Below are 26,751 nucleotides of genomic sequence, written 5' to 3' on the forward strand. Positions count from 1 at the left end.
TGGGGAACCTTTGGTCCTCTAGCTTTTACAAAATTACAATTCCCATCTTGTCTGGACAGCTTGTCTAGGCATGATGGGAATTGTAGTTTTGCAACAGCTGGAGGGTTCCTATCCCTGCCTTAGGCAGTATGCACACATAAATGACATACGGTCCGCATTCTGGCTGTATACCATGGACTGCACCCTTGACCCCTTATGAAACTCTCGGCATCATAATTTATTATGATGCAGGGTGCTCCAAAACAGTTAAAGTGACTCTGTACCCACAATCTGACCCCCCCCCCCCCCCCAAAACCGCTTGTACCTTCGGATAGCTGCTTTTAATCCAAGATCTGTCCTGGGGTCCATTCGGCAGGTGATGCAGTTATTGTCCTAAAAAACAACTTTTAAACTTGCAGCCCTGTGTTAAACTGGCGTGGCCTAGAGTGTATGTGCATTAGGCTGGCACAACCTCTCTGTCCCTCCTGCTCCAGGCAGATTTTCCACTATTCATCACCTGTGTGAGCACGGCACATGGGCTAGATCATGAAGGCACCTGTGTAGTGTTCAGACAAGTGAGGAATAGGAGAATACCTGGCTGGAGCATTCCTAATGATGAAGAGGGTGGGGAGGAGGGACAGAGAGGGTGTGCCAGCCTAATACAGAGACAACCCAGGCCACGCCCTTTGGGCACGGGGCTGCCAAGTTAAAAGTTGTTTTTTAGGACAATAACTGCATCACCTGCCGAACAGACCCCAGGACAGATCTTGGATTAAAAGCAGCTATCCGAAGGTACAAGCGGTTTGGGGGTGACAGATTGTGGGTACAGAGTCGCTTTAAAGCTCCGTGCTCCAGTACTGACACAGCTGTCAGTTCAGCAGCATAGAACTTTAACTGTTTCAGCGCTCCCTGCATCATAATAACTCATGATGCCGATGGTTCCATAAGGGGTCACGGGTGCAGTCCATGGTATACAGCCGGCATGCAGACTATATACCATGGATGTGTGCATGTCATCTAAGGAAATGTAACATCATGGGATGCATAACACACATCTTTACTACCCTGTCAGAAAGAAGATGGTCGCTGGATCATGTCATGGAGCAGACTTGAAAATAATCAGTTGCTATAGACGACATTGACTTTTTTTTTTTTGTCTATTCTAGTTTTTATGTCTTTTTGTATCGGCCTGTCATTGTATTTACGGCCGCAGAATGCATACAGCCCATTAACAAATCAAAGCTATCAATTATCAGACAATGCTTACGGTGTGGATTTCACTCTGCATCGCTGCTAAGCAACCGCCGACTTGTTTGTCATCTTTTTCCACTAGAATTAATACCATGAAAAACTATATCCATATTCTGACCTATTTTCCCACAGTTTTCTTGGATCACGTGGCTGCCTGTACCATAAGCTGAAACTTCAGGCTTGAAATAAATCCTCTCTGGTGATCTGATCACAGCTGGTTGGAAAGCTTTGGCCATCTAAAAACAACAGCCAGGCTGATTAACCATTTCCTCAATGGCAATAGCTGGAAATCACATAGAAGCAGCTATGCATAATGTGTGCGTAGTATTCTGTCACTGTAAGCGGGAACAGGGATATATGAAATGGTATACTATCAAACACTGCACATAAGGTGTAAGCTATAAAGTATGTTATGCTCTGCCTGTATATAAGAAGGTTTCCACACTTTCTCAGTCTGTTCCTGCTCTATGACCCCCACAGTGTAATACAGGGTGTCTACTGCTACTACTGGGTGCAAACAGCATTGGATGGACTGTAGTAAAACTTGGATGCAATAGTCCAATTTAGTATTATAGATTTAACATATTTAAAGGAGAAGTCCGGCAGATTATAAAATCCGTCTGGGGGAAAATTGATTACAAGTACACAGCGGTTGGTACTACCACAGTACTCACACAGGAGCCATGGGAAAAAAAATGCAGGGAGTGGAATTATAATTTTTGTGGTGCTCACTCTAATCAAAGAAAAAAATTGATGCAAAATCAAAATGAAAGAAAAATTGAAAAGAGGGCACTCACCATTAAAATTGTCGTCTTCATTTCTTTTTCTTCTTTAAAACGCCCGAGACAGCTGTTTCACACGTGATTCGTGCTTCTACAGATGCGTCCGGCGTTCTACAGGTGCTGGCGTCCCCGTTCCTAGCTGCACGGGCGTTTTAAAGAAGAAAATGAAGTAAAGACGACAATTTTAATAGTGAGTGCCCTCTTTTCAATTTTTCTTCCATTTTGATTTAACCTCTCCCTGTGCTCACGGTGAGTGGAAGGACCAGGCGTGGGACCCCTGCCGGGCTCCAGGATCTCCGGAGCTGTCACGACTGGGGATGCCGCTCCAGTCCCTGATTGGCTGAGCAGCCAGTCCATCAGCCAGGACAGGCCGGCCACCCCCACCCCCCCAAAAGTCATGACGTCATCACAACTCAAGGGAAAATGCCTTCTTGCGGGGGGCCCAAACGCCGGTCCCGCTACTCACTGCTGGCATGGGGAGTTAGAACTAGAGATGAGCGAATCGGGTTCGGGTTCAAGTCCATCTGAACCCGAACGATCGGCATTTGATTAGCGGGGGCTTCTGAACTTCGATAAAGCTCTAAGGTTCTCTGGAAAACATGGATACAGCCAATAACTATATCCATGATTTCCACATAGCCTGAGGGCTTTATCCAACTTGAGCAGCCCCCGCTAATCAAATACCAAAAGTTCGGGTTCGGATGGACTCGAGCATGCTCCAGGTTCACTCATCTCTAGTTAGAACTTGTTTTTATAATTTCATGATTTTATAACGCGCCAGACTTCTCCTTTAATAAAGTGACCATAGATGGGTTACGGTCCAGATGCACTGTAGAATCTTGGTTGTTTAATTAAACAGACTTTTTTTTAATCTTCATCCTCCAAGACCCACAAAGCCTTTAGTTTTCTCTCATTTTAAAGGGAACCTGTCAGTTGGGATGTCGTGGCGGAGCCCGGCATAGGTAACCATCCCTCGGAGTCTCGCTGCTGGATCCGGTCCCTGGGCGGAGAAATCACGGCCCGAAGCGGAGTGCGCGCCTTATGCAAAGCAGGAGAGATGAGTCCGACATCCATAGAAAATGACTGCTCCAGGGTCAACATACTCTTAACTATCCAATCTACTATAAGGCTATGTTCCCACACAGTATTTTTGCTTAGTATTTTGCAACCAAAACCAGGAGTGGATGGAAAATACAGAAAGGCTATGCTCACTCACTGTTGAGATTCAGTGGACGGCCGTCATTTAATGGCAAATAACGGCTGTTATTTTAAAACAACTGCAATTTTTTGCCATTAAATGACGGCCATCCACTAAATTTTAATGTGTGAGCATAGCCTTTCTGTGTTTTCTATCCACTCCTGGTTTTGGTTGCAAAATACTGAGTAAAAATACTGTGTGTGAACCCTGCTTAATACTGAGATATAAAAGCAAGAGACTATTTCATAGATTCCCCGTCATCCAAGAAAATCTGGGTGACAACAATAGTTGCAGCATATGGGTCATTTTGGTTGTCACTCCGTTTTCATTTGGTAACAGCATGTGTTCAGTTACTCACAATTGTTTTTTTCTTTATATTATTTCTTAGGCTGGGTTCACACTACATTTTGGCAATCCATTCTTTAAATCAAGTTTTGCATAAACAAACGGATGCATTTGTGTGCATGCGTGTTGATCCATTTTTTTTCCATTGACTTCCATTATAAAAGATGGATTTTTTTAACCTACACAAAAACGTGAAACTGAAATTTTGTGTACGTTAAAAAAAAGATGTGTTTTGATTCGTTTTTTTCCCCCTTGAGTTGCATTATAAAAAAAGTTGGATCAAAACCCATCAGTTTTTATAACGCACACAAAAATGTGGGTGAGTGAAAATTAGTTTGATCCATTTTTTTTTTTATAATGGAAAAAAAACGACCAAAACACATGCACACAAATGTATCCATTTTTCAATCTGTTGTTTGCAAAAACGTAGTGTGAACCCAGCCATTGGGTAAATGGGGTAGGGGCAGCATGGTTCCAATACAGTATAGAGAGCTGCAGGTATAATATAATGCAATATGGTAACATATGTCTAATGCGTGTTTCCCAGCTGTGCACAGCGTGATGTAAGTGAAGCCCTGGCCATGGAGAGCTCTCATTATGTGTCCATTCTCCTGGGGCAGAGGAGGCGAGGGGGGGGGGTCCGCCCTCCTCTGCCTCATTGTGTCCCCTCCTCATCCAGCACACTCACTGACGTGGCAGACATACATACACATTCCTCCTCTACTTCCTTGTGTGACTGCTGCTGCTTCTTCTTCTCTCTCAGGCTTACAGCTGATTCCCAAAATGTGGCAGCTATTGCTGTTAGTTGGTCTTTTCCAGCCCTTGCTGGGCTACCAGATTGACTGGAACAAGTTACAGAACATGGCAAAGGCCAAAGTTGAGGTGAGTAGGGTCCTAGTGTCCGCTCACATCTGGGCTGTCAGTTACAATGGGGAAAGCTGCATACATTACACTACATGTTCTCATTGCTTATATATCCACTCTACAAAGTCAGACAGGAATCACTGGGAGTAGGGATTATTAATAGAGGATCAGAAGTACCTCTGTAACCCTTTCCCTACCATAGACATCTACAATGCAACATCTGGCGGAGCCCAAAGAGCGCCGATCTCTAACCTTTCTTTCTTTCCTGCACAGAGTTGTGGTGGATGACAGCTGAACAGACTTAAAGAGGTAAGAACATGTTACTTCCCTTTTACTGCTTGTCCCACTATCATATACTTAGGTAACGTCCCTTTTACTGCTTGTCCCACCATCATATACTTAGGTAACGTCCCTTTTACTGCTTGTTCCACCATCATATACATAGGTAACGTCCCTTTTACTGCTTGTCCCACCATCATATACTTAGGTAACGTCCCTTTTACTGCTTGTCCCACCATCATATACATAGGTAACGTCCCTTTTACTGCTTGTCCCACCATCATATACATAGGTAACGTCCCTTTTACTGCTTGTCCCACCATCATATACTTAGGTAACGTCCCTTTTACTGCTTGTCCCACCATCATATACTTAGGTAACGTCCCTTTTACTGCTTGTCCCACCATCATATACTTAGGTAACGTCCCTTTTACTGCTTGTCCCACCATCATATACATAGGTAACGTCCCTTTTACTGCTTGTTCCACCATCATATACATAGGTAACGTCCCTTTTACTGCTTGTCCCACCATCATATACTTAGGTAACGTCTCTTTTACTGCTTGTCCCACCATCATATACTTAGGTTACGTCCCTTTTACTGCTTGTCCCACCATCATATACTTAGGTTATGCCCCCCTTAGTGTCAAGACCTTAGTGTCCTACATGAAGTATTCTGGATATGGATCTTAGTGGTGCCCAGGTGATACCTGATCTAGTATAAGGGTGGAAGATCTTTCCAGCTGTTACGCATGAAGGGAAGCCATATGGGTTTTTAAGCTTATGCTACATGGGGTGAATTTATGTACAATGGGAAAACTTGGTATTTGGGGAGAGGTCAGTATATGTATTTAATTAACCCTATACAGGTAGTGTGGGAACTAAAGCCGAGATAAAACCTGGGGATGCAATGGGCACCTGAGGGCTTACACACTGGACTAAAACAAAAAGCTGTTTAACCACTTGATGATCTTTAGACTATTTTTACATGTTTAAGGAACAAAAAATATATACATATACACACTTTTTTTTTGTTTGGTAAACATGAAAATTGTCTACTTACAGAAAATATATGGGTATGAATGTGGGAGGGTATAATATGTATGTGGGAGTCTATATAAATAGATGGATAAATTGAAAAAATATGCAATAGCTGTTCATTCTTTTTGAAAATATTTGGCCTACACTTCACCACCCTAGAGCTGGCAAAATTCTTTCAAATGCTTTTATGCAGTTTATGTGCAGTGCTGTCTTTGAACAAACTCACTAACAGATGTACGCTTTATCTTTATTTTTGTTTAAATTGATTTTGTGCAACTATGCACACTGAACATCAATAGGAAAAAAACCAAATGGATATGTAACTACTTAGCATCTTACTGCTATCTAGAAACAAAAAGACCCCCCCCCCCCCCCCCAAAAAAAAAAAAAAAAAAAAAAAATCAACAGTTCAGAAGAAAATGTCAATACTCTATTTATCTGATGTATCTATTTTTCATATCTATCTACAGTATCCATCTATCTATAGTAGCTCTGTTCTTCATATCTATCTATAGTATCTATCCTTTATATCTATAGTATCTATTTTTTCTTCATATCTATCTACAGTATCTATCGTATCTATTTATAGTATCTATCTATTCTTCATATCTATCTACAGTATCTATCTACAATATCTATGTCATATCTATAATCCATCCATCACTGTAAGGTGTACAGAGGGACAGATAACAGCTGTCACTTACATCCTACCCTTCCACCCTTTCCTCGCAGAACCTGCTGCCAGTATAATGATGCCAAACCATCACTATGATAGTCCTAACATTGTCGCCATGGTAGTTGAGACTTTCCACGTCCTTATATTTTACATATGGTCATTGCATTGAGAGGGGTAACTGCTCTTGTCAATGTGATTCTGCCAGTGTAGATATACGGCTGTATTGCAGTACCAGAGTGGTGAGAGCACATGTATTATAGCTGTAATAAAGCAGAACATGACACCTCCCTACAGCTAGTACAGAACTCTAATAAAACACATAATTCACTTTTAGGTCATGTCTAAGATAAAAGTCGCCCTGTAAAACAGATTTGAGGATTCTTTATTAGACAGAAGTTGTTATTCAGGATCTGCAGTTAAACAATGAATTTCCATAGGAGAACTAATGTGCAATGCTGGAGTCGTTGGCTATGTTCACACAGTGTATTTCAATGCATAAAAGCACTCGTATTCACAATATGACTATTTTCCATCCGTAAGGCATTCGCCATTGAATTTAACAGGAAGCGCTGCCCAGTCGACATATTGTTTTATTTAATTTTTACAGGTGTAAAAAAAAGTAATTTCTGTGTTTTCTGTGGGTACAGTATTTTTTGTGCTTTTCTTCATATTGATGTCTTGCAGGAAAAAGCGTAAAAAAGTGCAGAATAAGGCTGTGTTCCCACAATGTCTTTTTATGCAAAATAACAGCTGTTGTTTTACAATGGTGCCGTCATTATTTGCGTCCATCATTATCAAACAATGGACGTTATTTTGCATTAACCCTTAGGCTATGTTCACACAAAGTAAAATAAAAGAAAAATACAGTAGCTGCTATTTCATATAGTGTGTGAACTACCGGTCATTTTTCATTGACTTTAATAGGTAATAGAGGACATTATTACATTGAAAATACAGCTGTATTGCTATAGCTTTAGGCTATACTCACACAGTGTATTTTTAAGACAAGAACAGCCATTGTTGGCAATTAAAACAACGGACTTCTTGCCTTAAAATAATACACTACGTTGCACTTTATGGAAACAACGGCTGTTGTTCATACACTGTATTGAACAACTGCCGTTGTTCCCCAATTATTTGTGGCCGGTAATGCAGGAATAAAGTCCGTTGTTCCTACGATGTATGGCCAATCTGACGGTCGTACATTGCATTGAGTTCTACAGTGATTTGGATTGCAGGTACACTCAAATGTGCCCGCATTCTGATTGAAATAAAAATTTTGGTAATATGGAAAATGTCAAAGAGCGGCCGTTGTCTATACACTGTGTTAACATAGCCTTAAAGTGCACAAAATAAACATGTAGAATTATTAGTGAATGTCAGGTACTGAGCAGTCCTCCAATATTCACCTATTTTTTGGTCTTTACATTACTAGTGTAGAAAGCTGTGTGACCAACAATAAGGCTCCTATCACTCCTTTCACAGGAGATTGAACATAGAAGTGTGTTCACATGTTTAGGTTTTTTAATTGCTGGTAACAAATACAAGGCCAGGAAGAGATCATGAATAATAGGACATGTAGAAAAGAAAGACTGAGACGTCTCCTCTTCCTAAGTCCATTCTTGGCTATGGCTGTGAACACCCTCAGACTCTTGCATATTCACCATCCTTATGTCTGCAACAAGGCCTCCCCTGCTTATATATTGCAACAGAACTAGAATCTAGATAACGTATGACAACTCCTGACATAGCTGGAATGATGGCAATTTACTTTGTCACCCAACTTTCCCAGGAAGAGAAATAACTAGAAATAGTGTTTTTAGTAACCATGTCTAGTTATTATCATGCTGTTCAGAATACCTAGGTTAAAGGGGTATTCCACTCAATAATAACTTTTGATATGTTGCTGCCCATGGTGATAACATATTATAACAGTGATTGCCTGAGCAGGCTGTCACCCTCCAATGAGTCAGTTTTGGAAGTGGAGGTGGGAAGGGATAAGCTTGAAAGGGTAAGTACGTAGAGATGAGCGAACCGGGTTCGGGTTTGAGTCGATCCGAACCCGAACGTTCGGTATTTGATTAGCTGGGGCTGCTGAAGTTGGATAAAGCTCTAAGGTTGTCTGGAAAACATGGATACAGCCAATGACTATATCCATCTTTTCCAGATAGCCTTAGGGCTTTATCCAAGTTCAGCAGCCCCTGCTAATCAAATGCCGAATGTTCGGGTTCGGATGGACTCCAGCATGCTCCAGGTTCGCTCATCTCTAGTAAGTAGGTTTTACAAAGTCCCTCTGAATTGTGTGTACAGTATATTAATTGGTTCACACATTTGACTGTCCCGTTGATATTCTCTCCCCCCTCAAATTTCATGAAATTTTGTTAACAGGATTGATAACACTGAACATAGTATTGATATATGGGAAATGTGTGACGTGGGGGGAGCTCAGCAATGTCACATGTTCTTCTATTCTATTATACTGATGTCTCTGTAGTTATAGAATAGAACAAGTTGCCTATGGACCCTGTATACAGAAACACAATGCTCAGGGCTCAGTAAACTAACAACTGTGTGGGTTTAAAAGCAACAAAAAAAACATGAATGGAAAATCATTTCCCCAATCACCTACATTGTTTATCGTCTTCAATGCAGTTTTTTTTCATATGAACAAAAGTTAGCAGGAAAAAAAAGCGTTAACTCAAAGGGAGGTTAGATATTCAGTAATTTCGCCCTTTGTTTCTGACATAAGCAACAGAAGGGTTGTCTCACAGGGGTTGGATATATTAAAGGTGGGCTCCCGCTTAATAAGATGCCCATTTTGTTGTATACATTGGCGGACCGGGAGAACGAGATTCTAATGTATACCACAGCACAGCGGGCTGCATGGTTTGCAGTGTGCTGAATGTTCCCACAATGTAAAAACAACAACAAATAACAGCAGTTATTTGCTATTATTTTTACATTGTGTGAACATAACCTAAAAGTGACTTTTTTTGGCACATTTGCGATTGCATCCTTGTTTTTCAAAACAGGTTAAAAAAATTTTTTTAAAGGGGTTATCCAACGTTCAAAAAATTAAAATAAACATAGCCATTTTTTTCCAGAGACAGCACAACTCTTGTCTGTCTATAGTTTGGTTGGGGTTTTGCATTGAGGTGAATGGTACTTAGAGGGGTACTTCAACAATTTTTTTTTTCTTTCAAATAAACTGGTTTCAAAAAGTTATATTGATTTGTATATGGCTTGTATTTAAAAAATCTCATCTTCCAGTACTTATCAGCTGCTGTATGTCCTGCAGGAAGTGGTGGATTCTTTCAAATCTGACACAGTGCTCTCTGCTGCCACCTCTACTCGAGATGGGAACAGTACAAAATCCCTATTAAAAAGCTCTCCATCTGTGGATAGTTTCTGTCTTGGACAGAGGTGGCGGCAGAGAGCACAGGACATTCAGCAGCTGATAAGTACTGGAAATTTTTAAATAGAAGTAAATTACAAATTTGTATAGCTTTCTGAAACCAGTTGATTTGAAAGATTTTTGCCGGAATACAACTTTAATTGCAAATCACACCTGAACTGGAGAAAATAATCGTGTTGTCTCTGGAAGAAAGTACCCCTTTATGTCCTACAAAACAACGGTATACTTTGACAATTGAATGTAGTGACTTTTAGAATATATTCGGTACATTAAAGCGAATATAATAGGGTAGGTATGGGGAACCTTCCACCCTCCAGCTGTTGCAAAACTACAATTCCCATCATGCCTGGACAGCCGAAGCTTTAGCTTCGGCTGTCCAGGCATGATGGGAATTGTAGTTTTGCAACAGCTGGAGGGCGGAAGGTAGCCCTTGTCTGCAATAGGGCATGCTTTGGTATACATTTGCATCTTGTTCCCCTGGCTTGCTGACATATACCACAACATTTGCATGCAAATTGTAAAAATGTAAATATATCCTAATAGGGAAACTCCATGATGCCTGCGAGGTATAAGAAGCCCCTCTAGCACAAGAGAAGATATTGGTATTATAAAGTATACATAGTAGCTGGGAGGCCCTGGCACATATGTCTCCCTGGAGCCCAGGAGCTGTAAGTGAAGCCTCATATTCCCAAGTGATGGCTTATTATGCTCCCACTAGCAGTATAGCAGTATCTCCCCAATGAGCTTGGCCCAGGAGACCTGCAATTTGCAAAGGAGCTGTGCAAACCGGGAATCTTTCTTAAAGGAACAAATACTAGATGTAAAATGTAATCTTAAATGTAAAAAGACCAGGTGTTATTCACCTGTCTCCAGCTTGGAACAATAGGTTGCAGTAAATTACACAGCATTTAGAGTGTACCTGTCATTTATTTTTTTTTTGTTGCAGAAATCAACAGTACAGGCGACTTTAAGAAACATAATTGGGTTTATTAGCTGAAAAATGCATTTTTTATCATGAAAAAGCAGTTTGAAGCTCTCCCCCTGTCTTCATTGTGCTCTGTGGAGAGGGGAAGGGTGGAGGGAGATGAGGCACCAAAACAGGACTGTTATTTTACAGCTACATCACTGGGCTATCTCCTCTGACAGTCAGCACCGACCTCTCTTACCTTTGAATAGCGGCTTTCAGGCAGTTCCCGCTGTGTAATCCTTTGTTCTCTGCTTTCTCCTGGCGACTAATCTCCCTCCTCCCCCCACCATAGAACAGACATGGCACATCTGATGTAAAAGTCGTGATTTCCTTATAATGAGCAGTGAATGAGAGAGGAGGAGGGAGAGGAGGGGGGGACCTGGGGAAAGTCTTTTTGAATGCATATAATGGCAGATTTGCCTAATAAACCCAATTACAAAGTTTCTTAAAATCGCCTGGACTATTGATTTCTGCAAAAAAAAAAAAAAAAATAAAACGACAGTGACACTTTAAAGGAATAGTAGGACATTTCACGTTTACTAACCACAATGTATATGTAAGGCTGTTGGTTTTAGATAATAATTGACTAATAATGTCGCCTAGAAAGCTGTGTGCATAAACAGATGCAAATCAATGTATGGTCTATAGGACAGAGTCAGGAGGTTCTATCGCTGCTGCTGAATATATAGTTAGATTTATGATGAACATGGAAGTAAAAAGCACCATTCTAATCACCGGGATCCATTAAAAGGAATAAAAGGCCGCTCACTGAGGTACATTCCCTGGGAACAAATCCTACTCTGCCGCAGCTACAATAATGCTCCATTAAAGGGTCAGTCACAAATGTCAAACCGTATAAAATATTCAGGATTTCCTGAATTCGACTTCATTTGCTTGGAAAAAAAACATGAAAGAAAAAAAAGAAACAGAAGCTGAAATTAAGCTGAAATTATAAACTGCATAGCAAACAAAGGAAATGTGAAGAACATCTCTAAGAGACACACTAAATGCAATATAAAGAGCACAATAACCGGGCTTATTGTAATAATGTAACATTTCATGGTGAGCAATAAATCGGCTACTTGTGCTTGCTCGAAAAATTCCAAGTCATAGTATGGCTATGCTCACACAGTATTTTGGCCATCATATTGCAACCAAAACCAGGAGTTGATTAAAAACACATAGGGGGAGAGTTATCAAACATGGTGTAAAGTGAAACTGGCTGAGTTGCCCCTAGCAACCAATCAGATTCCACCTTTCATTTTCCAAAGAGTCTGTGAGGAATGAAAGGTGGAATCTGATTGGTTGCTAGGGGCAACAGAGCCAGTTTCACTTTACACCATGTTTGATAAATCTCCCTCAGGAAGTCTATGTTCACACACTGTTGGAATTTAGTGGATAGCCATCATTTAATAGCAAGTAATTGGCGTTATTTTGAAATAACGGACATTGTTTGTCATAAAATGATGGCCATCCACTAAATTTCAACAGTGTGTAAACATAGCCTGTGTTTCAATCCACTTCTGGTTTTGGTTGCAATATGAGGACCAAAATACTGAGCAAAAATACTGTCTGTGAGCTTATCTGTGTATAGCTGAAGCCATAGTATCTGTGTATAGCCATGGCGGTGTGATGGATTTTTTTGGCAGACCATCATTTTGCCAAATAACTATCTATATTTCAAAACAACGGATGTTATTTGTGGAATAACAGCTGTTGGTTTGAACTAATGGCCATTATTTTACCACAAAATGAAGGCTGTCAAAATAAAACTGCCGTCAAGCAGCCCCAAAAATGGGGTTCACGTGTGAACGTGCCCTTACGAAGCAAAGCTAATCTGCACTCATCTCCCTCAGGCTGCTGCCTCTGTGCAAAGGGAGGATACCGCCCGGGGACCAGCTGGAAAATATGGATAATTATGAAAAAATGGACAGCTATGGCTGTATCCATGCTTTCCAGGGGGTCCCCGGGCGCTCATCTATACTTGCTATTCATGCTGTCAAATGTACAACTATGACTTCTATTAAGTTCCTTTTAGCTTATAGCTTTTTCACCTTGTCCAGTGCAGACATCCATACTGCCCCAGTCCCTCACAGTTCCTATCTAGTTTAATCTGGAAAGCATGTAATGGTAACACAGATTGTAGATCCCAACATCACAAAGTTTGCATATGGCTAGGAGGCACAGGTAATAGGACGACTGTCTGGTCCTGTTTTAGCCTCTGCTGCCAAAAATACTCCAAACTCTTTTAAGTGCAATGACAATTCATTCTAATAAATGTTGACGTCTAGTTACTAGAAATGAGCAAACCTTGATCGTGCTCTGGTTTGTCCGAGCCAGAGCGTGCGCCATTTGATAAGCAATGGTTGAAGAATTTGGATGGATTTGGTTCTCTGCTAGTTACCCCATCTGAGATGTAGTGCTTAACGCTAACATATTGGATTCAGGTAGAAGTCCTAACCTGGTCTGCATAACAGGAAGCGCATGTTGGGTATTTCTGGAGGCATCTTGAGGTGGCCAATTTTGTTTTTGTTTTATTTTCTAAAAGAATTTTTTTTTTTTTTTTTTAAAGTTGTTAATCCTACCAGTAATAAAATATTGTAGTCCTTAAATAACCGTGATTTTTTAATTTTATGTTTTTGCAGGTGAAGGCCTTCGTCCAGGAGGACATCCCTCTTTAGTATCCTTCACAACGGATATAAATTTTCCTATAAGTATAGTAATATTTAATAACAATGTTTATTTATATTGCGCTAACAAATTCTGAGGTAGATAAACAGACATTATAGAACTACACACCAATTACTGGAACAAGAGGAATGAGGACCCTGCTCCCAAAAACTTACAAGTTATAAGGAGTGGGGTTGAGGCAATATTTTAACATCACTCTTTTATGGCTTTACAAGCACTGAGGATAGTTCTTGTGTGTAAGGCGCGTGTCACCCCGGAGAGGAGATATAGGGGTACTGGGGCCTCCAGTGCACCAAAGTACTTAATTTGCATATATAGAAACCAGACCAGATCTTGCTAACAAGGCTGCAGTTTGGAGAACAGATGGCGCCATCAGAAACTGCATGTCAGCGTTGAGCGGGTCGTTTGAAAATATTTGTTTACTGCTTGTACTGGTACATTCTCTTTAACTTAGCAAGATTAAAGGGGTTATCCAGATTAAGAAAAAGCTCAGATACTTTCATGCACAACCACCACCACCCCTGGCCCCAGGCTGTGTGTAGTATTACCATTCAGTTTTATTCACTAGGTTGGAACCGTGCTGCAAAAACACACAATCGAAACTAAGGACAGGAGGTGCAGTTTCTAAAAGAAAAAACAACAACAAAAAACAGCCATGTTTTTCTAAGCCTGGACAACCCCTTTAACTTTGTTAGTTGAGGTAAGAATACTGCTTGAAAGCAGAACATTTTATGCAGGCAACCAAAGCAAACATGTCCTGTACACAAGTCTCCAGTTAGAACCTTGACAACATGTCTCCGAGTCATAACCTTGAGATGAAGCATATACCTGGTGCTGATCCCGAACTAGTTCTGCTTTCCTCCAGATATGAAGAAATAGATGTAAGTGATGGGTGCATAAAATAAGCTGACTTTATACACCGCTAAAAAAAAAAATCTATTTGGTTTTTTTTTGTTTTTGTTTTGTGTTTCTGTACTTCCTGGTTGATCAGATCCCAGAATGCAGTACTGGTTCCAGAATGCAATGCTTTCCCTCAGCTGTTCATCACAGTCCTCCACCCTGCCCAAATCTGTTTCAGAACATCTAGGCTGTGTTCACACATTGCAGTTTCATTGCGTTACTGAATTATTTGCAGTACTTCATGACCCACATAGCACACAGTTACTACCTGTAACACCAAACAGCACGCTGTATACTCTACCTGTAACACCACACTGTATTCTCTACCTGTAACACCACACAGCACACTGTATTCTCTACCTGTAACACCACACAGCACACTGTATTCTCTACCTGTAACACCACACAGCACACTGTATTCTCTACCTGTAACACCACACAGCACACTGTATTCTCTACCTGTAACACCACACAGCACGCTGTATTCTCTACCTGTAACACCACACAGCACGCTGTATTCTCTACCTGTAACACCACACAGCATGCTGTATTCTTTACCTGTAACACCACACAGCATGCTGTATTCTTTACCTGTAACACCACACAGCATGCTGTATTCTCTACCTGTAACAGCACACTGTATTATTTGCCTGTAACACCACACAGCGTACTATATTCTCTACCTGTAACACCACACAGCATGCTGTATTCTCTACCTGTAACACCACACAGCATGCTGTATTCTTTACCTGTAACACCACACAGCACACTGTATTCTCTACCTGTAACAGCGCACTGTATTCTCTACCTGTAACACAACACAGCACACTGTATTCTCTACCTGTTACATCACACAGCACACTGTATTCTCTACCTGTAACACAACACAGCACACTGTATTCTCTGCCTGTAACACCACACAGCACACTGTATTCTCTACCTGTAACAGCACACTGTATTATTTGCCTGTAACACCACACAGCACACTGTATTCTCTACCTGTAACACCACACAGCATGCTGTATTCTCTACCTGTAACAGCACACTGTATTATTTGCCTGTAACACCACACAGCGTACTATATTCTCTACCTGTAACACCACACAGCATGCTGTATTCTCTACCTGTAACACCACACAGCACGCTGTATTCTCTACCTGTAACACCACACAGCACTCTGTATTCTCTAGCTGTAACATCACACAGCGCACTGTATTCTCTACCTGTAACACCACACAGCACACTGTATTCTCTACCTGTAACACCACACAGCACGCTGTATTCTCTGCCTGTAACACCACACAGCACGCTGTATTCTCTGCCTGTAACACCACACTGTATTCTTTATCTGTAACACCACAAAGCATACAAAGTAAAGGACTTTTTTCTTTTCATTTCCACGCACATATTTGCACATATTATGATCAAGCATCTTTTATCTTTGAAGTTGAGCCTCACAATAAGGGTCCATTTACACAGAAAGATTATCTGACAAAGATTTGAAGCCAAAGCCAGGAATGGATTTAAAAAGAGGAAAAATCTGTATTTCTGTGTGACCTGATCTGTTTATAGTCTGTTTCTGGCTTTGGCTTTAAATATTTGGCAGATAATCTGTCAGATAATCTTTATGTGTAAATGGACCCTAAGGCTCTGATCCTATCTGCCATTTAGCATAATTTACTTGTGTTATTGCATCTTTTTTGTGAACATGCTGCAGTACTGCAATGACACTCCAACATGTGTGAACACAGCCCTAATTTCACTGCACACGTTTGCACAATTAGAGAAATCAGTGCAACACCTGCTTCTGGCTCTCTCACCGATGGTGAATCACTCAGGGGATTGGGGGATTCAGCCAAGCCTCCTGTGACATCACGCCCTGCCCCAGTCTGCATCATCAGCCTGTGCTCAGCAAACACACACAATGCGAGACAGAGGCATCCAATATTTGTCTCCTAAGGGGGGAATAGCAGAAGGAGCAGGAGACAATGTGAATTGGCACAAAGGCCATTTTTCTTCACTTCCTGGATTTCTATCAGCTACCAGTGTGGCAGAACCGTACAGATACAGTAATACATTATATAAACACATCTATTTAACTTTTAATGTACTTTTAATAGAAAACAAATTTTCCTTATCCGAAGTTCCCTTTTAACTACTTTTAACTTGGCAAGATTAAAGAGGTTATCCAGATTTTAAAAAAAGCTCAGAAACTTTCATGCACAACCACCACCACCCCTGGCCCCAGGTTGTGTGTAGTATTAACCTTCAGTTTCAGTCACTTGGTTGGAACCGTGCTGCAAAAAAAACCAATCCCAACTGAGGACAGGAGAGGTGCTGTTTCGTAAAAAAAAAAAAAAAAGAAAGAAAAAAAAAGCAGCCATGATTTTCTAAGCCTGGACAACCCCTTTAACTATGCTAGTTGAGGTAAGAATGAGGTAAGAATACTGCTTGAAAGCAGAACATTTTAGGCAGGCAACCAAAGCAAACATGTACATAAGTCTCCAGTTAGGACCTTGACAACATGTCTCCCAGCCATAACCTTGAGATGAAGTATATAAATGGTGCTGATCCCCAACTAGTTCTACTTTCCTCCAGAAATGAAGAAATAGATGTAAGTGATTGATGCTTAAAATAAACTGACTTTACACAGGGCTAAAAAAAAACTGTTAAGTTTGCGTTCACACATACAGGATCTGCAGCAGATTTGATGGTGCAGATTTAAAAGTTGCAGATTGAAAGCAAATCAGCGCCATCAAATCTGCTGCAGATCCTGTACGTGTGAACACACCCTAAGAACGTTTACTGCTTTGACTTTGGTAAGAAAACTATGTAGCATTAGAGAAAGAATTTTTCCCATTTCAAGTCCATATCGTGGTAAATACTTTTGATCAAAGTATTTTAGGAGTGATAAATTGGCCAATTTAAAGTGAAGTTTTAGTGTCTGAACACCCCTCCCAAACCCCAGATACCGTTTGTTAACTCTTCTCAATCCATGCCTGGTCCGGGGGTCTGTCTCCTGGGGCCGATTTTCAGGTAAAAAAAAAAAACAAAAAAAACAACCTTTGTTTATTCAGGCCGTGCCACACCGCGCTGTGTCAAAGGGGTGGTGCATAGATCATCCATGCCCTAGGCCTGCAGAACATGGAGATCTAGCTCAGGGATGGAGAGAGGCGCTGCAGGCCTAGGGCACGGATACTCCAGGCCCCACCCACAGCATTGCTCCAACTGATTAAAAGAAGTCCCCCCCCCCAGAACACTGGCCCCGGGATACAGAAAGGCCCCTGACCAGGAATGTATTGGGAAGAGCTACCGAACGGTATAGAGGGGTTGAGGGAAGTGTTTGGATGATACAGATTCGCTTTAAAGGGTACCTAATATTTAGACAAACTTCTGACATGTCATAGTGAGCCACGCTTTACCCCTTCATCTCCGCTCTCACTGCTACAGTAGCCGTGGATGAAGTTATAATGGAGCCTGGGGAACTTCCGGCAATATTGCCTACCAAAAGTTCCATAGGCTCCATTATAATTCCATCCACTGCTACATTAGTTGTAATGATTAATGGGGGGGCTCAGCATCTGGACCGTCACCAATACAAACCTCTGACATGTCACTATATGATGTCAGAAGTAAATAATGTAGAGGTTCGTGTGTTTGCTTACCTGTTTTAGCGGATATGGCAGGCATAGGTTTTCTGCCATATTGATTCCCCACAGAAATGATTTTCTATAACTGCCTAAATTTCCCGTCTGGCTTTGCAGAGAGGTGGTAAATTCTCATCTGCATTCAGCCACTTACACCAACCTAGCCAGGCTCCTGGCATCAGAAAAGATACGAGTTGAAGTGAATTTTTTTTATTGCTGTGAAAATTAAGCACTTTTTTTTACAGTGACCTATGCCATTGTGGCAAAATGGGGCAGTTTGGGGATTTTTTTTTTGAGAAAATCACAGCAAACCAGCCTAACTACAGGATACAATAGATCTAAATCCTGGGGGTGGGGAGAGGGTGGGTCTGTTATCTGCCCAGAGGCATCAGAGATGATGTCATTCTGTAAAGGCCCTATTACACGGAACAATTATCGGCCAATTATTGTCCCGTGTGATAGAAGGCAACGATAAGCCAACATGAACGATGTCGGCTGATCGTTGCAGTCGTTTGTCTTTCAACATGTTGAAAGACAAATTACTGTGATAGCAACGATCTGCTGCCGTCACTCCGTGGAATAGGAGCGGCGACTGCAGACCGCCACTATGCTCTATAGGCTGCACGGACACTTTAGCGATCACCCGGGCAGCCCCCCTGTACTCACTCACATTGGCAGCAAGTGGGGAACGATAAGCAATAGAGCGCTGACAGCGCTCGTTTGCTCCTCAATGTTGCCCCGTGTAATAGGGGCTTAAGTCACTGACCCAGGACAGACCACTTCTTCTGACACATTAAAGGGGTTATCCAGGATTAGAAAAACACATCCATTTCCTTCCAGAAACAGTGACACCCCTGTCCTCAGGTTGTGTGTGGTTAGGCTCTATACACTTCAATGGAACTGAGCTGCAAAATCCCCAATCAAACTGAAGACAAGAGTTGTGCTGCTTCTGGAAGAAAATGGCCATGTTTCTCTGGATAACCCCTTCATACATTGATTTTCTGCACTATATACCCTGATGTTCCTGGGGCTACACATCTAAATAAAACCTATAAAACTTAAAGCGGTAATGCGGTGTAAAGTACCTGCATTTAATAAAATCACCTAAATTGTAGAAGTAGGGGGGAAAAAGTCACACTGAATAACCTGTGAACCAAGTGGTTTATAGAGAGGGAGTTATAGAGAGGGATGTATTCTTCCTGTGAACAACAGATGTGACATATTGTAAACATCTTCAGACTCTTCAGCTCCGCGTCCCATGGGTAGCATTTATTTTAACTGGGTAATTTAGCTGGGTATTTGTATATTAGCCCCCCTTGCCTAGGGGGTGGCACTTAAAGCCTTTGTTTCATGCTCAACCTAGTCAATTCAGTCCAACCGGTGTGTATTATCTATTGCAGAGAGTTGGACTTAGCAACATGAGAAGAAAAGAAATCAACCAGCTATTGAAGGATCTGGGATTTTACAAGAAGGAGAGCCCAGATTCCCCCGTCCCCCCAGAATTCCAAATGGCACCAGCAAGACATAAGACATCGGAAGGGAAAGAAACAGCCGAAACAAAGGAGGAGTTGTAGTCGCTTCATGCAGTAGTTGTCTGTTAAGGAAATACAGTGCAAATTCTTACATAGTAGAATAGGTCAAAATGAAGTATAAGGGAAGTAGAAACGTAAAGTAGCAATTGAAGAGCACAACATTGCAGTATAATGCACTTACTAAACAACCCAACTTGTCTTCTTCTCTGATGGATTTTTTTTAAGGCCAACATGAAAGTGGTCCGGAACAAACTCATAATTAGTTCTGCTGGCAGTAAAGGGCTAGGTTCCCACTGCGTTAATGGCCCCATGAACGGCCGTTGTTTGACGCTACCTATGGTCAGAATTAATGATCACGCGACAGACGTTATTTGTCCGTAGTGGGTACATAGCCAAAAAGTGCAATACTTCTATTCTTTGTGGGATTTTCTTTTCTCCATATTTGCCTACTGAACTCCTCCTCCATTCCTGGCCATCACAGTAGTCCTTGGATCATTCCTTTTAAATGCTCCATTTACGATGTCCAAGGTCTCACAGCCGTCATTTAGCATACATTAGGTTTGGCTTTGCAGACTGATTCACTAAAAATGAGACTAGCAATACATTTGTGGTTATCGCTAGCAGCATCTGAAAGAAGACAAGTCTGGGTTATTGAATGTACTACTAGAGCCTTACGAGTGTGGTCACTGGATAAGCTATAGAATAAATTAGTTTACAGGGATGCAACAAGGTGGAAGGGAATAGAACTTAGTTTTTGGGATCAGCTTAGTTTATGTTTTCTGATGATATATCGTCTCTCTGAGTTGATCGGATCACCTCCATTTTACGGACATGAATGACGTTCTCAGCTGCAAGCTGTCCTGGTTGGGAACAGATGTAAACCCGTCCTGATGTGTGGTGGTCAGGGTCTTACTTTACCATCTTGGGAGAGCATTGACTTTCATAATAAAAATTTTTTAAAAAGTGCTTGCTTGATTCTCAATTTGGATTATTCTATGTTGTATTAAAGAGGACCTGTCACCCCCGGTGACTGGCTCCTGACCCCCCGTTAGAGCAGCCTATACTCACGTCATCCCGCCGGGTCCCGATTCTGGAGATGGTCGGGTCACGGAGATATCAGCGCCTGAAGCCCGGCGCACCCACTCCTTTAGATGAGTCCAACACTCATAGCGAATGACAGGAGAGTCCAGCGCTCCGTCATTCTCTATGAGCGTTGGACTCATCTGAGGAGCGCGCGCGCCGGTCTGCAGCGTCTGATATCTCCGTAACCCGACCATCTCCAGAAGCGGGACCCGGCGGGATCAGGTGAGTATAGGGGGCTCTAACGGGGGGTTGGGAGCCTGTCACCCCGGCACGGGGGGTGACAGGTTCCCTTTAAGTTTGATATTAACCCAATAATTTACCACGTCAGATGCAGCATACAGTGGCATAGCATTAGGGGTTGACACAGTTGCCATTGCAACAAGGCCCGGTGACCACCCTTGCCACATTCTGTCACTATGCAGTTCTTCTGACTCAGTATAAATGAGCCCGCAGGCTTTTCTCCCCCTATTTAATTTTACCAGCATTTAAAGATGCTGATACATTTAAATAGCAGAGTGCTGCCATGAGCAAGGAAGCATTGTGTCCCCTCACCTGCCACTCTGCACTTCCTGTGTGGGCAGCCGCTCTGCCTGCATTGCACAGCATCCAGACCTGAACAGAAGATTCCAGCCCACCAGAGCAGAGAAGGAGACATGGGAGGTTAGTATTAATTATGACCGGGGTGGGGGGGGGGGCTCTTCCCAGGTTACAGAACTACAACCCCCATCATACCCTGTTGACAATTCATAATAGAAGATCTAGTTTAGTTCTGCACCAGGTGGAGAGCCACAGGTTGGGAAACAGATGGGATAGTGACCAAGTTGATTTGGGCATGGTGGTATATTTGGGAACAGTGGCACAATTCTGTAGTGGGCAGTGCCATCAGTAAACTATTTATTCCGCTTCAGACTGGGTCTAATTGGGGGAGGGACAATATTCCAATTGTGGCTACAATAAACCCTTATTGACAATTTATAATTCCGACTGCCAACTCCATGTTACTCCTTGGTTTTTCCCTTGTTATTACATTATAGGGCCACTTAATATGACGGTTTCCCTACAGGAGCCACGCTGGTGGCTGGGTCCTTCCCAAAGGGATATCCAAGTAGTCTTGTGTTTTAAGATTCTTAAATGCGGCTCCACAGGCTTTTCTTACATATTCATGTCTCCCAGGGAGCAATGTACCTAGGATTTCACTGCATTGAGCGCTTTGACCGGTGTTAGCTTTGGCTGGTCTCCTCGAGATCAGTGATCGGTTTCCCACATAACTCCATGTAATGAAATAATGAGCCAGGAGAAGACGTAAGTTAATATAAATTTATTAAAATGACAGCACACGCTGGTGTATAAAAAGGATGGTACACAAAAGCTGTGTATGAGGAGTGATGAAAGCTTTCTGTTCACAACAGACTGGATGTTGAACCCCAGTTCAGAGTACGGAATAATAAAAGCTGTATGGTACAAAGGGTTAATGTGACATCACAAAAACAAGCATTGGATTTGCAGCTGCTTGCACATGCTTGGGTTGAGGCATATACAATATAGTATATAATATACAAAAATAAGTGGACAAACAATTAAAAACAGGGGGCATCACAGTGTCATAGCCAAGCACAACAGCTTTGTAGTGTTCCTTATCTTCACCCATGCTATATAGTCTGATCATACGCATGGGAATCTGACTTGCAAACAGAACCAGATAGCACAAACCTAAAATACCTGTCATAACAGAGGTGCCAGGTCCATTGCTAAGGGTAATGTTCCTTTGCAGTGACCTGGTAGAACCTGGTGCTGAATATACATTGAAGGGGTTATCCAGCGCTACAAAAACATGGCCATTTTTCCCCCCTCTCTTGTCTCCAGTTCAGGTGTGGTTTGCAATTAAGCTCCATTCACTTCAATGGAACTGAATTTGAAACCTCTCCCAATCTAGAGACGAGAGAGGGGAAGAAGTGGCCATGTTTTTGTAGCGCTGGATAACCCCTTTAAAATGGCCCTTCTCCTCTCAGTCATACATTGGTGATGTCCGTTGGATCAAAGAAACATAGAAGATTGTCGTCAGAAGACCACCACTGGGTCCATCTAGTCTGCCCTCACAAATTTTAACAAAGGGCTATGGAAGGAATTGGCACAGCTCAGATTACGGACACTGGCCTTGATGCAGATGCTTACCAGTCAGGCTCCATAGACTAGAGCCATGTCAAAAGTTTTTTTTTTTTTTTTAAATGACAGATACACTTTAAAGGGGTACTCCAGGGGTAAAAAAACAAAAACAAAAATTGAGAAAGTTAAACATATTTGTAAATTTTTATATCAATTCTCATGTCTTCCAGTACTTATCAGCTGCCGTAGGTCTTGCAGGAAGTGGTGCATTCTTTTCAGTTTGATACAGAGCTTTCTGCTGCCGACTTTCAGGGGAGTAATGCATTCTATTGCTTTTGGCAGTACCGGTCATGGGCAGAGGTGGTGGCAGAGAGCACTGTGTCAGACTGGAAAGAATACACCACTTCCTGCAGGACATAGAGCACCTGATAAGTCCTGGAAGATTTGTGATTTTCTTTTAAATACAATTTACAAATCTGTATAACTTTCTGACACCAGTTGATTTGAAAAAATAAAAAAATAAAAATAATGCTTTGCTGGAGTACCCCTTTAAGGAAGGCAGAACAGGCTGCATTGCTCACCTTGCAGATATCAGTGCTCTTCATGTAAAACATTTGTGATTGCATCATGAGCCTGTCAAGCCTGAGGCGGTTATCGTCTTGGCTTCCTACGACACGCGTTCAGTGACTGTCCTCATTCTCACAGCTGTAAATGTGATAAGACTGCAGCAATATTTCTTATTCTTAATGCCTAAATCCCTAGAAGACAGACAATGTTACAGCGGCACTCCTGGAAAGATGACAGCCATCGACGCCATGCACGTCAGCCATTGTCACTGCCACAGCTGTCTGTTCTGCTAAGCTGCCAGAGAACACAGACCTGTTATATATAAAAGCAGGCAGCAGCACTAAGATATGTACAATGTGTAAGAGGAACAAACCGGGATAAAACCTGGGCTGAGGAAGTTCTGATGGTAGCAGAGTGTCGCTGTGCATGTACAATACATCTACTACAACATCTAACATAAACCTACCTTCTCTCTATAGCTTCCCTATATGATTCAGTCTGTTTAATAAGGTCATTCAGAATTGAGAAGATAAAAAGACACAAGTCTGCCATAAAGATTCCTTCCCTACTAAAATATATCATAGACTCTATTACTGTAAATCTGAACATTTCTTACATATACTCTAATAATGGGAGAGAAAAAAAAAAATACTGTCATACAGCATATATTAAAGTGCAGTTCCACACAAATGGGAGCCCTGCAATGTGATGGAAACATGGTTTCCCCAGAACTGAAGACAGAACTATGCATGGCTACAGGATCACACTGACTTATAAATCACAGCATTGTACTGAACACTTCTGTCCGACATATCAAGGCTCGGCCAAAACACTGCTGCAGTTGTCTCATAAAGTGAAGGTACCATAAAGTAAGAGGCTGCAATGAAAATATTAGGGAAAAGTTGAAAAAACCAAACCCCAACACATTTAGAACTAGGGTACATGTAAGGTTCACTGCAATAAATAAGATCAAGAACATGGAAGTTGTCAATGAGCATTTGGCTTTAAGTCCGAATTATATGGCACAATTTCCGGGGAAAGTGAGTGCCGACCTGTCAGTTCAGTGATCACTTCCCCCCTCACTGCCTGTGCTATTACACGCACAGACGGAGTGGGGAGTAGCCACCCGAACAATCCTTAGATTGTTCGGGCTGCCCACTGAAGTCAGCAGTAGTCTGCTGCTGCCGCTCCTGTTATGCAGGGCGATGCTCAGCTGACATATCAGGATCCTTCAGCATGTTGAAAGACCATGATCAGCCAACAACGTTCATGTCAGCTGATCGGCGCCTTTCAACATTACCTATTACACCAAGCGATTATCGGCCTGTATGGTCTGTAACCAGCCAAGTAATCTTTTATTGATAATCGTTTAGTGTAACAGGGCCCGGCTTAGAGATTCAGAGATAAGGGACAACTCGTTCAATACTCGGATACGAACTGGAAGATCTATATACTGTTGGTTATAGAGGGTTAATACAGGATTGGAGGAGAAACAAACCAACTCACATAGATGCTTTCTTAAATTTAAAAAAAAAAAAAATATATATATATATATATATATATATATCACTCCTGTCCTCAGTATGTGTACGGTATGGCAGCTTGGTTCCATTGTAGTGAATAAATACAAGTTTTAATACCACACACAACCAGAGGACAGAAGTGGCACAGTTCTGGGGGGTGGGGTGGGCAAATCATCTGTTTAGTTCTATTCCTGGTTTACCTCTTCATGTAAATAATGTTTAAAGGGGTTATCCAGAGCTACAAAAACATGGCCACTTTTCCCCCTCTCTTGTCTCCAGTTTCGGTGTGGTTTGCAATTAAGCTCCATTTACTTCAATGGAACAGAGTTCCATACCCCACCCAAACTGGAGACAAGAGAGGGGGAAAAGTGGCCATGTTTTTTGCAGCGCTGGATAACCCCTTAAAGTGATAGCGCAAAGTTCAGTTCCTCGCCACTTCTTACATATTAGTGAATGGGGCCATTCTTGGTTACACACAGATATTGGAGACCAGTCATGATCAGGTATGACTCTTTGGAAGGTACTGTAAGCTCTTAGTCGTCATTAATAGCAATATCTATATGGAGCCATTCACAGATCCCCATTTCTTCCTACACACGCAGTATAACCACCTGTATTATAAAGCACTTTTTTCCATCCTCTTCCCAGTTATTTTCTAGATGAAACCTCAGTTGTACACGGTTTGTAAGTGCTATTCTAACTATACAGCACTGAGAACGAAAGAATACAGAGTTCAAGGCCTGTTCTGCAGCTTATGGCTGTGATACAGTAAAGGCTCAGCACTTACCTGGTGCCATTTTATAATACTATCTAAATATATTAATTCTGTGGGAATGGGGGCAGTGACAAAATCCCACCAGCACAGCAGCACAGGTTGACCAAAGAGCCGCGATGCATTGCACTGCAATACACTGCAAACCCCTGGTCACAGACAGACTAAAGTGAGGAGGCATTAACAAAGCGGTCACATGTACAGTCAATAACTCATTTAACAGGTTGAAGCACAATGTAACCCCATAAAGTGTCCCTTTGGTGATCTTGGGGTTAACTGTGAAGTTGTGCAGTACTGCAGTGGCATTAGCCGCATAGTGCTGGTGCTGTGCCAGGAGAATTCAAGGGGATTAAAGGGCTGTATTAAAATTCACTCTTGCGTAGACGCATTTCATGCCGCCTCAGGTGGTTGTATAAGGACTGGACGTAGGTGAAAACACATTTGGAGTCTGGCCTCTTCCCCATGATCATCATATCCTCAACCTCCACCAGGGGGACACAGTCCACAAGATATCTGTGAGAAGAAAGATTATATAGAGAGGACTGAGAATGGTACATGACAGCAGGGCAGACAATATCATGGAGAATATAAGTGACACTCACACCAAATCTGCTGAAACATGGCTATAATATAATCACAAAATGTGCCACTATGACAGCACTAAACATTTCTTTATACTATGACAATACATCATACATATCACCAAATCTGCTCTTCAGCAATGGTGGTATGGTATTACAAGAGGTTATCCCAACACTCAAAGTTACTACATATTCTGTGGATTAGAAATATCTAGATCACCCCTCCAGGTTCGGCCGACCACTTGGACCCCGATCATGAGATAAGAGGACCCTTGTCCATAGTGTGAATGGGGCAACAGAGCAAATTACACAAAAAGAAGAATTTACTTACCATAGTCACATATCCTGTAATGCTCTACAACTTTTTAACCAAATCACAGTTACTACAATTCCAGTGTAGGTAACAAACACCATATATATTTTGTATATACCCTCGCATAAGACATACAGATAATGAGTAGAATGGGTAATGCGTACAACAAAGAAGACCCTTTTCTGTCAACAGCATAGTCACAGACCTATGAGTATGGCCCCCTGTTGGTCCTTATCAAGTCA

General features: G+C 41.8%; 2 protein-coding genes across 4 annotated transcripts in view; one reads left to right on the plus strand and one right to left on the minus strand.

Annotated features, from left to right (window-relative positions):
• The first annotated feature begins 4,225 nt into the window (after positions 1-4,225).
• Positions 4,226-20,533, plus strand: LOC138787036 (selenoprotein M-like). The gene is made up of 5 exons (XM_069964136.1): positions 4,226-4,437; positions 4,693-4,728; positions 13,443-13,477; positions 14,291-14,369; positions 19,436-20,533. Exons 1-5 carry the CDS (start codon positions 4,339-4,341, stop codon positions 19,607-19,609), a joined length of 423 nt encoding a protein of 140 aa, XP_069820237.1. The 5' UTR covers positions 4,226-4,338; the 3' UTR covers positions 19,610-20,533.
• Positions 20,534-21,953: 1,420 nt separating this feature from the next.
• The window catches only part of SMTN (smoothelin), a 110,041-nt gene continuing 105,243 nt past the window's right edge, over positions 21,954-26,751 (minus strand). For 2 of the 3 annotated variants that reach the window (XM_069961498.1, XM_069961500.1), the window contains one exon: positions 26,039-26,128. Coding sequence is in view for 1 of the 3 variants with exons in the window: in XM_069961499.1 (XP_069817600.1) it covers positions 25,978-26,128 (151 nt within the window). In the remaining 2 variants the exon portion in view is untranslated. Of the gene's footprint in view, positions 26,129-26,751 lie in introns of all 3 variants that reach the window. The other variant, XM_069961499.1, reaches the window with a different exon arrangement.

The sequence above is a fragment of the Dendropsophus ebraccatus genome, chromosome 3 (assembly GCF_027789765.1).
Source record: "Dendropsophus ebraccatus isolate aDenEbr1 chromosome 3, aDenEbr1.pat, whole genome shotgun sequence".
NCBI lineage: Eukaryota > Metazoa > Chordata > Amphibia > Anura > Hylidae > Dendropsophus > Dendropsophus ebraccatus.